This window comes from Myxine glutinosa, chromosome 12, assembly GCF_964187855.1.
Source record: "Myxine glutinosa chromosome 12, kmMyxGlut1.1, whole genome shotgun sequence".
NCBI lineage: Eukaryota > Metazoa > Chordata > Myxini > Myxiniformes > Myxinidae > Myxine > Myxine glutinosa.
In genome coordinates, this window is record NC_136272.1 from 74,644,843 (window position 1) to 74,661,714 (window position 16,872).

The 16,872-nt window shown below is 45.8% G+C and overlaps 1 protein-coding gene across 2 annotated transcripts in view; it reads left to right on the top strand.

Moving 5' to 3' along the window:
• The window catches only part of LOC137437527 (integrin beta-5), a 129,051-nt gene that overhangs the window by 93,161 nt on the left and 19,018 nt on the right, over positions 1 to 16,872 (top strand). Inside the window, exon 15 of one of the 2 annotated variants that reach the window (XM_068131921.2) lies at positions 10,219 to 12,603. The exons of the other annotated variant lie outside the window; for it this stretch is intronic. Within the exon in view, the coding sequence (XP_067988022.2) occupies positions 10,219 to 10,298 (80 nt within the window). The 3' untranslated portion in view covers positions 10,299 to 12,603. Of the gene's footprint in view, positions 1 to 10,218; positions 12,604 to 16,872 lie in introns of those variants that run through there. 2 annotated transcript variants of the gene reach the window in all.

Here is a 16,872-nt window from a genome sequence, read left to right on the forward strand (position 1 = left end):
GATCGCGTCAACACTGCGCATGCGCAAGTGGTCTAACAGGCCGATGGTCTCCCACGATCTCTTCTCCCAGTCCACCAGATTATCACAGACACTTACAACTTCATGACAAACGAAATAGGATCCAGGCCTAACTAACGAGACCACCCGCAGCTCTTTCGGCCTTCTTGTTGCTTCACACGAACCCGACAAAGAACGTCTTCGTTTCAATAAATGACAATATCCAGCCGATAGAGGCCTTGCATCGCGTGAGCGTCGTCCATGGCAACCGGTTCTGTTCGCCATCTTGGGTGGCATAAACAACATGGCGGGAAAGCTGTCGTTTGATCAGACAGACCTGTCAGTTTACGCCCGTAGCTTGCCCGTTGAGGCGTTTTCGCGGTATTGCGAGAAACTGAAACTGAGGCTGTGTCATCTGCCTGTGGACCCGTGTGGACCCACAAGTACGCCACACACACTCCACAGTCAACACACACTCCACACGTACGCCACAAGTACGCCACACACACTCCACAAGTACGCCACACATACACCACAAGTACGCCACACGTACGCCACACACACTCCACATGTACGCCACAAGTACGCCACACGTACACCACACACACTCCACAAGTACGCCACAAGTACGCCACAAGTATGCCACACGTACGCCACACGTATGCCACAAGTACGCCACAAGTATGCCACACACACTCCACAAGTACGCCACACGTATTCCACACACACTCCACAATCACGCCACACACACTCCACACACACTCCACACGTACGCCACACACACTCCATACGTACGCCACAAATACGCCACACACACTCCACAAGTACGCCACATGTGTGACACACACACACTCCACACGTATGCCACAAGTACGCCACACGTAGGCCACACGTACGCCACACGTACGCCACACGTACGCCACACACACTCCACACGTACGACACAAGTACGCCACACACACTCCACACGTACACCACAAGTACGCCACACACACTCCACAAGTACGCCACACAAACTCCACAAGTACGCCACACACACTCCACAAGTACGCCACACACACTCCACAAGTACGCCACACGTATGCCACACACACTCCACACGCACGCCACACCCACACGTATGCCACACACACTCCACACGTACACCACAAGTATGCCACACCCACACGTATGCCACACACACTCCACAAGTACGCCACACACTCTCCACAAGTATGCCACACACACTCCACAAGTACGCCACACGTATGCCACACACACTCCACACGTACGCCACAAGTACGCCACACCCACACGTATGCCACACACACTCCACACGTACGCCACAAGTACGCCACACACACTCCACAAGTATTCCACACGTATGCCACACACACTCCACACGTATGCCACACACGCTCCACACGTACACCACACACACTCCACATGTACGTAACCAAATGCCTAATCCTGCTTTTCGCTTCGCGAGCGAAGGTAACAACCTCTTGAGCCATTTTCTCACCTGAGAGCTGCAGTCAAGGCAGCCATGAATCCGTTTTAGCATTGTGTCGTCCGGAAAACGGTAGAATGACAAGCCCGATCCCTTATGAAATCGGGCTGTACATCCGACAGCACAACAACTCTTTACCATCGTGTCGGGGGCAATTTATATCATGTGAGACGAGTTTCAAATTGCCGCCATTACGTATGGTGGCAGAAGCAATGTTTTGCCACCCAAGCGGTCACGTGACTAAGACGATGACGTCACATGCAACTTCCCTATTGGATTCATGACGTCACGACACACATAACTACTCATATCTTTGGAACGGCTGGATGGATTTGGACAAACTAAACGCAGTTTTGTCGGGGAGAACCGTGCGCGAACGTCGATACCAAATTTGAAAAGTAAATTGTTGACGCGCAGGGTCAAAATCGATGCGCGCGCTGACCAGAACCCGGAAATGTATTTTTCTCGGCCTTACTTACAAAATCGAAGATTTTTCAAGCACATTGGTCGGTTGTGTTTGTTATTCTGTCTGTTTCTTTGTCTGCCTGTTTGTCTGTTTGTCACCTGCCCACAGGCCACAATTATAAACCAATCGTCATGAAACTTCACCAACTTGTAGAGGTCGTCACAATTGAGAAGCCAATCGATTTTGAGATCAAAGATTATCTGGAGGTGTACATTTCTAAAATCGCCATTTTTCATCTGATAGACTTGAAAATTTAACAGCATTTGCACATTGAGTCAACAAATAGGGAAACCAACTATTTTTGAGGTCAAAAGGTCAATTCAATGTCAAACTTCCAAAATCATCCATTTTCATCTGAAAAATCATCAATTTTCATCCGATTGACTTGGAAATTTAACAGCATTTGTATAGTGCTTCACTGAATTGGGAAACCAAGTATTTTTTTTTTTAGGTCAAAAGGTCAATGATCAGCTCTAGGTCAAACTTTTAAAATCATCAATTTTCATCTGAAAAATTGTCACTTTTCATCGTATTGACCTAATCTTTAATCTTGATGAAATGGACAATTTGATGGATCAATGTCAACTTTTTTTGGGAGGGGAGGGGTGGATTTTGCAAGTATCATGCTCTGCATGACGTCTTCTTGTTTGTTTGTCTGTTTGTGAACAAGATATCTCAAAAAGTTGTGGATGGATTCGGACAAAATTTGGCGGAGAGCTTGGGTATGTGACAAGGACGAAATGATTACATTTTGGTCAAGATCCATGTCCGGATCCGGCTACTAGAATTTTTTAAGCGATTCTTCACCATTGGGAGATGGGGCCAAAAATGATATATAGCAGGATATCTCAAAAAGTTATGGACGGACTTGGACGAAACTTGGTGGACAGGTTGGGTGAGTGACAAGACCGAATCAGTTCGATTTTGGTGAAGATCTGAATATGGATTCGGATGTGAGAATTATTGAATTTTTGAAGTGATTCTTCACCATTGAGAGATCGGGCTAAAACCGATACATAGCACGATATCTCAAAAAAATATGTGCGGATTTGGACCAAACTTGGTGGACCGGTTTGGGTGTGTGATAAGACCGAATCGATTCGATTTTGGTGAATATCTGAATATGGATTGGGATACAAGAATTATTAATTTTTGAAGTGATTCTTCACCATTGAGAGATCCAGTGAAAAGCGATATGTAACATATTTTTAAAAGTTGTCGATGAGATGAATAAACTTGGTGGATGAGTTGGCTAGGTGACATGAACAAGCCGATTTGATTTTGGTTCGGGTCCGAATCCAGATTCGGCCTATCAGTGGGATAGAAACCATAAGCTGTTCAGCCTGGCGGAGGTATGGGCTCTACCGAGTGCCCTTCTAGTTTGAGTTGCATCACGACATCACATCACCACGTCATCGGTTGTAAATTACCACGTGAACACCCGTTAGTCATTTGGGTATAATGATACCACCCATTTGGGTATAATGATACCAATAGGACAAAATGGAGAAGATTGTCATGGGGACCCCAAGGCTAACCCCCACTCTAGCAGGGAAAATGGCCTTAAAATGCATGTTGTTGTTGTTGTTGTTGTTGATACCACTCGCTGCATGCACGGATTGCGGTGGCATACATTGCATGGCATTCCTCCATTGCAGATTGGATAGCCTCCATCATGGAGTGTTGCATACAGGTTTGTGGCTTAACAAAATCAAAGATGTAATCCTATTGGATCCCTGAGCACTTAGATCTAATTTAAACTGATTTGAATGAAAGATGGAAGAGTTTAAGTAGGGAGCTTGCTGCTATAGCAACTGAAGCTTGGTCCTTGATTTTGAGACTGAGGTACAGGCTGAGACTTAGTCTCAGCCTTGTCAGCCACCACCATACATGGTACCAGCGCTTCACTGACATCACTAAATTGAACAAAGGAAGACCAACTGCATGCAGCAAAAGTGTCCACCAGTCTCATGGAAGGTTATTTTATAATAAAAAAAACAAAATTATCAGTATGACAGCCTTTGCCCACTCCCACTAACACTTTCAACACACAATGGAACTCTCATGAAACAATCCCAAATCAAATGTCATGCGTCATGTGAAATCTCTTCTCATTCTAGACCTACTCACCGCGTCTCAGGAGACAGTATTTGCATCATTGATGATATGGCCATGATTCAGCAACTGAAGGGCAATTCGATTTCATCAATATTTGGAGAATTTGCAAAATTCCTCCTGACAGAGTTGACAAAGTTGGCAGGCACTACATCAATGAAACAAATGCACATTGTAACTTACTGATATCCATCAGAGAGCATTGGGAATGCTGAATGAGCAAGTAGAGCTAACAGTGAAAGTGAAGGCATCCGAACAGTCAAAATCCGTGGTAGCCAGCAAAGGGTTTAATTGTGAAGAGGTTCCTCAACCATAGACCAAACAATGAAGAGCTGGTCAAATTTCTGTACACAACAGGGAATGGGGAAACGTCACCAATTCCAGAATGAGGAAACTTCAGCTGCAGTTTTCTTTTCACATGGAGAGGAATCCCACTCCTTCTCTGTCAGCTATGGTAACATCCTGATGGAAGCTGGAGTGTGACCATGACACCTGGATTATCTGGCCTCCACATGTTCAATGCCTGGGTGATCCTCCACATATACGTGGATGATCCTCTCCACAGTTTGCAGTTCAACAAAGAACAAACATCACCATCAAGAGCGCTGGAACAGATGCATTCATAAACTACTGTTTTGTAGCGGGAGGTATCAAAAACAGTTCATGTGTACTTTCAGACGAAACAAAAGATGAAAAGGAGAGTACATGTTATGACAAAGATTGCTGACAAGTCAGGAGACGACGATGGTTCACGAGCGAGCGGTATTCAATGACGATGCTCAAAGAGCAATGTTATGAGGTTAGTTAGCTACACAATACCGAAAATTCGGTTCGAATCCGACAACTTTGAAAATTTGACCTTTGTAACCTTCAAAGGTCAAAGGTCGAAGATTCTGAAATTTGTTGCAAAACTTGTATTTCATGATGTATGTGATAATATAAGATCATGTACGACATTTCACCCTATCAGGAAGCGAACAATGTCATAAAACATCTCTTCCTGGTTACTCCCTCCTCCGGTACGATAGACCTGAGCCTCGTCCTGGTGGTGGGGTGGCTATCTTTATCAAAAACTCTCTTCCTCACTTTCCCTGCACTGCCCTCTCTCCACCCCACCCCCAGGAGTAGCTCTGGCTACGGCTTCCTCTCCGCTCCCACCTTTTGTTCATATGTGTTCTGTACCGTCCTCCAAACAGTGATGACTCCATTTACATGTCACTGTCGGACAACATGGACCAACTTCTATCAACTCATCCAAACTCTCTCTTCCTCATATGTGGCGACTTCAACCTCAACTGTCTTCAACTGTCACCAGCAGCAGCTGGGTGTGGGTTCATCTCTCACCAGCCATGGCACCTCAGTAAAGGACTTCTGCGACTCATTGGGACTGACACAATCTGTCAATTTCCCGACCCGGATCTCAGTCAATGGAGTATCTTCTCTTCTGGACTTGGTGATGACTAACTTCCCTGCAAATGTCTGCTGCTCTTCTTCTGCTCCAATCGGTTCTTCTGATCATGTGCTTGTTAAAGTGGACATCTCTCTGGCCATTCTCAGAGAGCCTCCTCAGCGCCGACGAGTCTGGAATTTCACTCAGGCCGACAGGCACGGTCTGCAAGCAGCCATCAATCATCTGGACTGGTCTCCCATCTCTACTGCCTCTGACATCAATTCTTCCTGGGAATTCTTCCAAAGCAAACTGCTCTCTCTCATGCACAGATTTATCCCATCTCGTCTTCAGTTGTCTTACCCTTCCTCCCGTCCATGGTACACTGAATCTTGTGGTGAGGCAGTTGCCCTGAAACAACTTGCCTTTGCGTCTTGGAAGGCAAATCCAACTGAAGGCAATCTCAGTTCCTTCCACCAAGCTCGAAACAAGTGTGTGTCTACCCTCAGGAGTGCCAGGAAGCAATATCTCTCCACACTCAAGATTGAACTCTCAAACCTGTCTCCTTCCTCCAAATCCTGGTGGCGTCTGGTCAAATCCGTTTCTGGTGTTTGTTCCCCCTCCATCCCCTCCCTTACCTCAAATGGCTACACAGTTGACACCGCACGTGACAAAGCCGAATGCCTCAACTCTGTGTTTGCCTCAAAATCTTGTGTCCCAAACCCATCTCTCTCTGTTCCCACCTTTCCCAGTCGAACCCAACTGCTCCTGGACTCTGTGTCCTTCTCTCCTGACAAGGTAGAGAAGTTTTTATCAAACCCTCGACTCTGATTCTGCAACTGGACCAGATGGCATCAGCCCACGGGTCCTAAAATCCTGCTCTGCCGCTCGATCTCACCCTCTCTCTCTGTTCTTTTCACCCTCTCTTTTGCTCAAGATCATCTGCCAGCATCTTGGAAATCAGCAAACATTTCCGCTTTACACAAAAAAGGTGCAAAAACAGATCCTTGCAACTACAGACCAATCAGCCTGCTTCCAATTATCAGCAAAGTCATGGAATCCATCATTGCTTCAGATATCAAATCCTTCCTCTTCTCCAATGGCTTGATCTCTGATCATCAATTTGGATTCAGACCAGGTCATTCTACTCTGGACATGTTGCTTCTGCTGTCTCAACAATGGATGGAGGTCCTCAATGCCAAACAGGAAATCAGAGCTGTCTCACTTGACATATCACGTGCCTTCGATACGGTCTGGCACCCAGCTCTGCTCACCAAACTCTCCTCCTATGGTATTCATGGAAATCTCCACTCATGGCTTGCAGACTTCCTCTCTGGTCGTAGGCAACATGTGGCCCTGAATGGATTTCTCTCATCTCCCCTTCCTGTTCTGGCTGGAGTTCCCCAAGGTAGTGTTCTGGGCCCTGTGCTATTTCTGGTCTTCATCAATGATCTCTCCGACTCTCTGGAAAATCCTCTCCATCTCTTTGCTGATGACTCCACTATCTGCCGCTCCATTCCTCATCCCTCAGATCGGCACTCTGCAGCCTCCTCACTCTCTGCAGACCTGGACAAAATCACAGACTGGTCAAACAAGTGGAACATGTCTTTCAATCCTGACAAATCTCACACTCTTACAATGTCTCTCCGAAAGGACCGACTGGAAAACCCTCCCATCTACTTTCTCAACAATCCTCTCCAAGAAGTTCTGTCGCTCAAGCTTTTGGGTCTCACTATCTGCCATGATCTTTCTTGGGAAAACCACATTTCCAAGCTGGCCTCCAAAGCCAGTCGCCAACTGGGCATCCTCCGTCGTGCAAAGTCCTTCCTTGGCACACCTGAGCTCCTCACCACATACAAGGCTTTCATCCGCAGCTCAATGGAATACTGTTCCCCCCTCTAGGCTGGTGCTCCTGCCTCACACCTAGCTCGGCTTCACGCTGTTGAGGCCAAAGCTTTCAGAATCATTGGAATCACCTGTGATGAAGTCAACTCCGAGGGCCTTTCACTCACTCACCGCAGGCAGGTTGGTGGTCTTTCTGTCTTCTACCGACTCCTCTCTGGCCTTGCTCCCCCAGCTCTCTCTGTGCTCTGTCCCCCCAATATTCCTTCAGGTCGCACAAGATCTGCCTGCAACCCTCTTATGGTTAAACTGCCAAAATCTAGGCTCTCTGCTCACCTTCACTCTTTCATTCCCCTTTTCTCCCGCCTCTGGAACAAACTCCACCACTCCCTTCAATCCCACTCCTCTCTCTAGGTCTTTAAAACAGCTGTTCACCACCATCTCTTATCTTCCCCCATCCAGAACCTTGATCTTTTCTACCCCCGGTAATTCACCCCAGAGTTCTTGCAGTGTTCATATGTTTTATACCTCTCCCACCTCCCCCCAAGTCCTCCCGATGTCCCTGCTCTCAAATGTTGTGTTTGTGTCCTTCCCCCTCTCTCCCCACCTTGTCTGCCGCTCCCCTTGTTTTTTGTGTTTCGTGTGTCGGTTTGATAATTTGCTAACCCCTGCTCTTGCAGGGAAAATAGCCTTAAAATGCATGTTGTTGTTGTTGTTGTTGTTTTGTCGGTTTGACTTTTTGTGTGATTAATGGTAGCTCTTTCACGAGCCTCGATCTTGTCTACAAAAAAAAAAAACCCCCCCCATCAAAAATCGACTTTTCTAAATTTCGTGACTTTGTGACCTTGGGGCGAAAATGAAAAATCGAGCTCCGTGGAGTTGGACACATGACATTGGCCAAACCAAATACCAAAACCTCTGTCAGATTCCACCAACTCCCTCAGAGAAGATGTAGCTTGAACTCCATTACCCCCTAAAAAGACATATTTTTCGATGACATCTTGAACTCAATTACCCCTAAAAGACAGCCTACAATGGGTGCAATACGCCCACTCTCGGCAGGACACAACTAGATCATGATATCAACCTCCCACCCAAGTTTCATCAAGATCGGATGATATCATCGGGTAGTTATGCTGCGGACAGACAGACAGACAGACGCACACCCATGACGAATATAGTGGTCACTTGATAGCTCGTGAACCAATTACCTGAGTCTACACAGAAGTGCTCTCCTGCACTGCATTATATGCTGGATATGACAGTGTAAGCTCAAAACAAAACAAACAACCACCTTTAGAGGCCATTTTTCCCCGCAGAGCGGGGGTTGGCCTTTATGACAGTGTAACCTCCTTCTATGTAAAAGGGAAAGTCAACGTGTGGAAGGTCAAGGAAGAAGAATTACATGAGGCATTCCTTTTCCTTGGAGAATAATTATTCACACCATCAAATGAAACACTGTCAAAGGTGGAGGCGTTTACCTATACCTTGTTATTCACAAAGAAAATTCGCTTCAGATTAATGAAGCTTGGTACAACCACTTTAAGCTCCACAATAACAGTGCAGAGTCAGCTGTACTCCCTCACCCCACTCACCCCCAACCAAGATCCCCTCCATAAACATATCCAGAGAGCAAACTACCAAGCTGCAAGTTGGAGAAGATCACTCATACCTATTAATAGGAAGAAGCCCTCACTTGTTTTTTCTTTTTTTAATGTTGAAGGCTCCAGTCACGGACTATATTGTCACATGGAGAGGAATCCACTTGTTTTTCATCGAGGCCGGGCCTTGAATAAAAGAACTGCACTGATAGAAAAGTGAAGAAAGAGAGAGTCGTCTAAGAGTTTTTGAGGAAGTAAAAAAATCTGCTTTTTGAAAAGGGGAAGGTCATAAGTGTTTGGAAAGACATGAGAAGGTAAAGAGTTCCATAGTTTGCCAGTGGAGGGGAAGAAGCAAACATCATAACGGCCCACCCTTGAGTTGCCAATGGCCACACGATAATCATGAAATGTAGTGGCTTGTCGAGTATTCCGTGGTCTCGCCAATGGCGGAGGTATACAAGCAGCAAGTTCTTGGGAGCAGAAACCGAAGTAATATCTGTAGAAAAGAGAAAGAGAGCCAACTTTGCAACATAATTTGAGTGGGTCGAGTTTGAACACTCGGATTACTTTGGATTCAATTCCGTCCAGTAAGTATGTGGAGCTCGAATCTCCCCAGATGTGAGACCAGTACTCTACACAAGGACGAATCAATCCTTTATATCGTTGAAGCAATAATTGTTAAGAGGAGAATAATTTTCGACATCTGAACAGGACTCCCAGTTTCTTCAAGACAGACTTAGTTATTTGCGTAATGTGTGGATTCCAGGATAAATTTGATGTTAGGGTAATACCTATTAGGTTTATTGTATCACATGGTGGAATTGTGGAGTTTTCAAAGGAGATTGGATAGTTGAGAGGAGTTTTCGAGAGAGCGATGGGAAGAAATTGAGTTTTAGAAGTATTAAACTTAACTTGATTACATTTGTTGCCCCACTGGGAAATCTTGGCCAAATCCAAATTTAAAAAGTTGGCTGTGATGAAATGAGATGTGGATCGAGTGAGGGAAGATGCGACAGATGGGGAAAACGTGGAGGAATGTCATGTCGAGTCATCAGCATATGAGCATTTGGTTATTTGTAGAAGAAAGAAGGTCATTCACAAAAAGAAGGAAGAGTGTTGGAGACAGGACAGAACCCATGTTAATCATGGTTGGAAGATAGATGAGGATTCACTCATCATAGACTGGATTGGCCTGTCTCCAACACCAGATGAGGTACTTGAGCTAACCCACTGTTGGTCTAAGAGGTCTAAGTGCGAAAGCAAACAGTGCTTCTGTGTGACAAGGAATATTTGTCTTGCACCGATTTTTGTGGCTGTGCAGATTGTCTCAATCAAGCAAAGGATGATGATGGCCATGCTACAAAGGAAGATGAGAGTGATGAAGATGATGAATCAATATAGTTATCGCTTTGATTAATGATTATGTAATAAAAACAAAAACAAGGAATCATCCATATTTGAAATTTATGTGATTATATGAAAACTGAGAGTACGGTACATGTACTTTAAACCAAGGTTATCGGATCATGGGAATATATACAGTACACGTACACAGAATGAGCAAATGCCTGGCTTTGGCTTAATGGTTAGGGTGGCTGGCTTAAGATCTTAGGGTCCTGCATTTGAGCCCCTGTCATTCTTTTGAATTAACACCAGGTAGGTTGACTCAACCTGTCAACTTTTCGAGGTTGGCAAAATGAGTACCAGCTTACTGGTAATGGGGGGAACTGCATCAGCATCACTGCCACGTCCCCAGAAAATGATGCAGCCAAGCAGCCACAGGCTGCATACGAACCACCACCACCAGCATGAGCAAAATGTACACTACCAGTCAAAAGTTTTAGAACACCTCAATTTTTCCAGTTTTTATTGAAATTTAAGCAATTCAAGCCCAGTGAATAACCTGAAATGGTACAAAGGTAAGCAGTAAACTGCTCGAGGTAAAAAAAAACGTTTAGGTTAGCAAAAACGGGAAAATAATGTAAATTGCACAGTTATATTGTAAAAAAAAAAAGGCCTTCTTCAGGGAACAAGTAATGGGTTAACAACTTACAGCTGTTCTGCAGCAATGTAAGTAAATTAAGCCTTGAAAGTTGATGCAAACAATTCCTACAGGTGTCCCAACCTCTGCTGATTACTTGATTACAAACCCCCTGTCTGTATAAAAGCAGTTTTGGAACAGACTGTTATTACACCCTCTGAAGCATTATTTGGACAATATTGCACTGCAGGAAGTAGTATATTGCTATCATAATGGCGAGAAAAAGGCAATTAACAAAGGAAGACAGACAGACCATTATAACCCTTAAGAGTGTAGGTCTTTCCTTTAGAGAAATTGCAAAGAAGGCCAAGGTGTCAGTGAGTACAATTTCCGACACCATCAAAGGGCACTTGGAAACCGGAGGAAACTCTGACAGAAAGAGGTCTGGCAGACCCAAAGCCACAACAGAATCAGAAGACAAGTTTCTGAGTCAACAGCTTGCGTGATAGGCGGCTCACAGGACAACAGCTTCAAGCACAGCTTAACATTGGTCGAAGTAAGCAAGTCTCAGTTTCAACTGTGAAGAGAAGACTTCGAGCTGCAGGTTTGACAGGTCGAGTGGCAGTAAGAAAGCCATTGCTAAGATGGCAAAATAAGAAAAAGAGGCTTGCCTGGGCCATGAAGCACCGCCAGTGGACTACTGAAGACTGGAAGAAGGTCTTATGGACCGATGAATCAAAATTTGAAATCTTTGGTTCATCACCAAGGGTTTTTGTATGCCGTCGAGTATTCGAAAGGATGGTTCCTCAGTGTGTGACACCAACTGTCAAACATGGAGGAGGAAGCGTGATGGTCTGGGGCTCTTTTGCTGGATCCAGAGTCGGCGACTTGCACAGAGTGACTGGCACCCTCAACCAAAAGGGCTACCACAGCATTTTGCAGCGCCATGCAATACCCTCTGTTATACACCTAGTTGGTCAGGGGTTCATCCTACAGCAAGATAATGACCCGAAACACACCTCCAGGCTATGTCAAAACTACCTTCGAGGAAAAGAACAAGATGGTAGGCTTCAAATCATGGAATGGCCAGCACAGTCTCCAGACTTAAACCCCATCGAGCTGGTTTGGGATAAACTGGACAGAAGGGTGAAACCAAAGCAACCTACAAGTGCAACACATTTGTGGGAACTTTGCAACAGTATTGGGAAGAACTTCCCGAACAATATTTTATTTCCATTGTAGAAAGAATGCCACGAGTGTGTTCGGCGGTTATATCTGCAAAAGGTGGTTACTTTGCCGAGTCAAAAATTTAAATTAAATTTTGTTGAACAAAATGATTCTATGATTTCTTTTTTATCTCCAATTGTTTATTTGTTCTATGCTTAATTTCAGAGTACATTGAGACATTAAACTGTGTAAATCTCAATAAAAACTGGAAAAATTGAGGTGTTCTAAAACTTTTTACCGGAAGTGTACATGTGGCAAAAATCTACATTGAACACTTCAAGGGACATTTTATTTCTGTAATAGTAGAGATACTGAAACAAAAGCAGTTATGTGCTGTCTTTTCCTGTTCAAGATGATTTCAGATGATTACAAACACCATAACTTTCATAAATTAGCAATGCATGTTTTCCTATAATTATATGTACATGTATATGCTCAATAATTTTTGTTTTGTTTGAGAATAATGTCAAATGTGAAATAAAGATCAATTACATCAAATTCTCTCATGATATATATATATATATATATATATATATATATATATATATATATATATATATATATATATATATATATATATATATATATATATATATATATATAGTTACGGATTCGGGGGTCGGCTCTCCCCTTATCAAGGCGGGGTTAATCCCCTTGTCCTTTAAGCTGGCCGGCCCGAGTCCTTTAGAAGTTATGACGTCACTTCCGGTTGGTGGTAAGTAGGGTTGTAAGCCTAATTAGTCTTAGTACCTAAGTACTACCACCGGCCGTAAAGCGAGGAGATAACTTCCACCCAAGCCACAGCGTTAATGGACACGCCGAGCGAAGCGAGCCGCGACTCGGGCCGTTAACAATTACTACAGCCGATTATAGCGGTTTCCAAATCGTGCCACAGGTACTCAATCGAGAAAAGACTAAAACGATCGGATAAGAGGAAACCAGAGTAAGGGAAGAACAAAGAGTGGGTTTATTAATTATTTACAAGCAAAAGAAGAGGAAACGAAAGGAATATACAGGAGGAAGAAGAAGAAGCAGGACACAGGGCAGGCTTACCTGTACAGTCTTAACTTAACGACCCCAGGACAAACAGACACACTCACACCACGGGATGGTAGCTGGTAGGGGAGGAAGGTCCAAGCAGATGTCCAGGCTCCTCGTCCGGTCCCGACTAGTGCCGTGGTGGTGATGGAAGCGGGCCGGCAGCGCGTCGTTGTCGTTGACCGTGAGCGGACCTTACAGATATCAGGGGAACTGGGATGCGCGTACGCAATACGTATTTCGTGCCAACGCTCTCTCTCTCTCCCGATCAATGTTCTTATCAAAGGCAGTTCGTAACAAAGGCAGTTCGTATCAAACGAGCTCCCTCACGCAGTTCCTCAAGTCCCCAAGTCTGTGGTAATTGAGCTCTCTCCGCGCAGTCCTTCAAAGGGCTTGGCGCGTGCGCTTATATAATGCGCTCAAAGATCAATGCGCGCTTCATCAAACCATACCCGCCAGTGAGCTCACCTCAGCCCTGGTTGGTTGGCGAGGGCTCACCGGCTCCACGCTTGATGGTGAGTTGACGTGGCCACACCTCGTTCTTGTGTCCCGCCCCCTTTTTCCTCGGCCTGAGACCGCATGTTCAATGGCGTTTGGAGCGAGCGCTAAGGCGTCAATGAAGGCTCAATTCAGCGAACTCTGTTAACCAAACCATGTGACAATTTGGGGAGAGACAAGCCCCGACTGTAGGGGCGTATTATGGTGTAGCTTGGAGAGAGCGGCTGCAAAATGAACGGAAGGGCCTATTCTTATTTAATTGATGCAACGTAGATTCAACTATTGGGAACACGGCCTTATCTGACACATAATAAGGAAATAACTAAAGTTCCTATGGTGGCCTACGTGTTGCATATGGACTAACTAAGGGTGCAACCTTTAACCTTTTAAATGATGGAATATTTACAAGAATTATTTACAAAGTGAGGGTTCTAAAACCACAACACTGCACCCTCCTTTCCTCCAGGCCCTTCCGGGCCGAAACAACTTTAACTTAGTGTGACACTTAGGTGTGGTTACCCTCTACTTTTAGCCTCACTCTGAGTGCGACAGTTTTAACACTAAATATGTCCCGCCTGCTGCGTTGCATCCTACCTAACTGACTCATGCCCACAGACTAACCGAATTGCAGAATTATTTCGAAACTACACATTTAGCCGGTGGGGGAGCATTATTTACAGTACACTAGTTATTTACAAACTGTCACCCAGGACCTGTCTTTTGTGGGAAACAAGAAAAAGATGTTTTGAGAAGAGGAAAAATCACTGCACTGCACTGCACCGATACACCATACCCACATGCACCAATAAACAAAAGGCATGAAAAGCACCATCCAAGCACCAAAATACAAAAAATGCAGAAAAAGCACCAAGCATGAAAATGCACCAAACAATGAAAATGCACAAAACACATTTCAAAAAACAAAAAATGATGCCTTGTCCTTGCTTGTCTGCTGGGCCGATGCTTCTGGTTGTCTTCTTGCTTGCTGCCTATTTAATAAAAAGGATTGCACCAACCGTGTCCGTCTTTTATTTATGGCCAGCAGGGCCAACTCAGGTGGTCCACCGCTGGGCATAGGTGCCACTTAAAACCGTGGTCCACAAACAATATGCGGCTGGCAGCAATGGTCCACTCCAGCCAAATGCCAGGCCACAGAACGTGTGGTCCATATGTGGTGCCAGGCCACAAAACGTGTGGTCCATATGTGGTGCCAGGCCACAGAACGTGTGGTCCATAAGTGGTGTACCAGTGCAGGCAGGCAGGCAGCAAGGGTGCGGGTGCACAACTGCAGCACCTGCACACTTTCCCTCAGGCACAAAAGAGCAATGGTCCGTGGGTGGGGAAGGAAGGACAAGCAAATCAGCTGGTAGGGGCGCAAGGGTACACATCAAAACAAGATAATGCAGACATGAAGGGCGCGGGAGAGCGAGCTGAGAAAGCTCGTCCCTAGCATACGTCACCCCCATGTCACCTACTCTACCCTTGCCCTTACCCCGTATTTACACAACCTACAAATTACAAATCCATCGCCATCGTCTTGTCTTTCCCATTCCCTCTAATGCCAAATTCATCATCAATCCCTCCCAAGGAGGAAGAGATGGAATATCAAACAATGGCCCCCCACGTCGAGATGCGTCTTACATTCCCCAAATGTTTGCACAAACCTGGTGTGGAGTCTTATCACCTTAGGTGAGTGGATGCGGATGGTGCGAAGAGATTTTCATCCGAGCTATACTTCTAAATGACATTAACACTCTTTACTCTACCCGGGGTCTTACCCTGCCAATCCATTGGCCATCTTTAAACTATGCGGTTCTAAAAACCAATTCCCATTGAACATACTGTGGCGCTCACCAATTTGGGGTCTCACTCCCCCGAGTTTTCAATTCTGTGCCCTCGCACTATTTCAGGGCTGGGCCGTGTGACTCACCAGCAGATCCGCTCACCTGCACACCTCCGCCACTGAACGTCGCCACCCGAGCTTACCTGCTCCTCACCCTAACCTGGGGAAGGCCCTCCCTGGCACTTACCCCCCTAATGCCCCCTCTGGCATCGGGCTACCCGGGTCCTCTCTCGGGATCCACGGGCCCCATTGAACTCTAACTGGCTCCCAGAGCCTACCTGCGGCCTCACCTGGCCGACAGGCTACCAGTGGCGGAGTGCTCAACTAACCATACACACTAACAGGCCACACGCCCAGCCATTCCATACACTCATGCACCAATCAAGCAGTACCCTGCTACTTCCGCACCACAGATGTCAATATCCAACCACAATTTAACTACTCCCTCTACCTAACTTTAAACTACCCTGCCCGGGTATTCATGAAGGGGTCCATCCTCCCCCCATCCACTCCTTCGCACCATACACTCCACTCCACTCATTCCACAATACTCACTCCACACCATTCATTCCACACAGCTGTACTTCACCTGCACATCAGGCAGGTCAAACACTCAACACACACACACATCTCTCTCGAGCATTGCCTCATTTGCTCAGCACTACCAGGAACTCCCATTCCAATTCCTCATTTCCTCACCAGCACTACAAGGAATCTCATTCATTTTCTCATTTAAACTATACCACAAACACACTGCATCATCTGGCTATCTATTTCCCCTCTAAAACTCGTGCTCCCCGTCATCCCTTTATACTACTGCACTCCCTCGTCGTTATAATCCATCTAATCTGACTACGTCCCCACTACAGGTACACTGTCACTACTTAATTCTTGATCACCTATAGTCATCTTTCTACATCCTATCAATAACCTAGCACTCCCTGGCTAGCTCTCGCCGCCAAACCCCATAAAACTACTGCTCTTTTGCCCAAAAATGAGTAATGTGAATGGTAAAACTACCATCCATCACTACATCACTATCGCCATCACTACCGCTAATCCAGTCCACTGTACTATGAGCCTCTTGGGGAAATACATTTTTTTACAGCTCGGCTTTGAAAAGCCGAGCAATGCATGCGATGGTCCATCTCCTGTAGGTTGGGTCCATCCGGCATTTACGATTCTGGGGAGGAGGTTTTGGCGGACCGAGATTCCATGGTCCATCCCGGCGCAGACCCTTGCGGTCTCCGGCCCGATGACCCAACCTCGCCCAGCCGGAACACCGCCCCCGCCAAGGGGCGCAGGTCCGACCTGGCCTTTCTCCCCCGGAATCTCGCCGCTACGACGCGGCACCGACCGTACAGGGCGGAGCCCGGCCCGAATCGTGC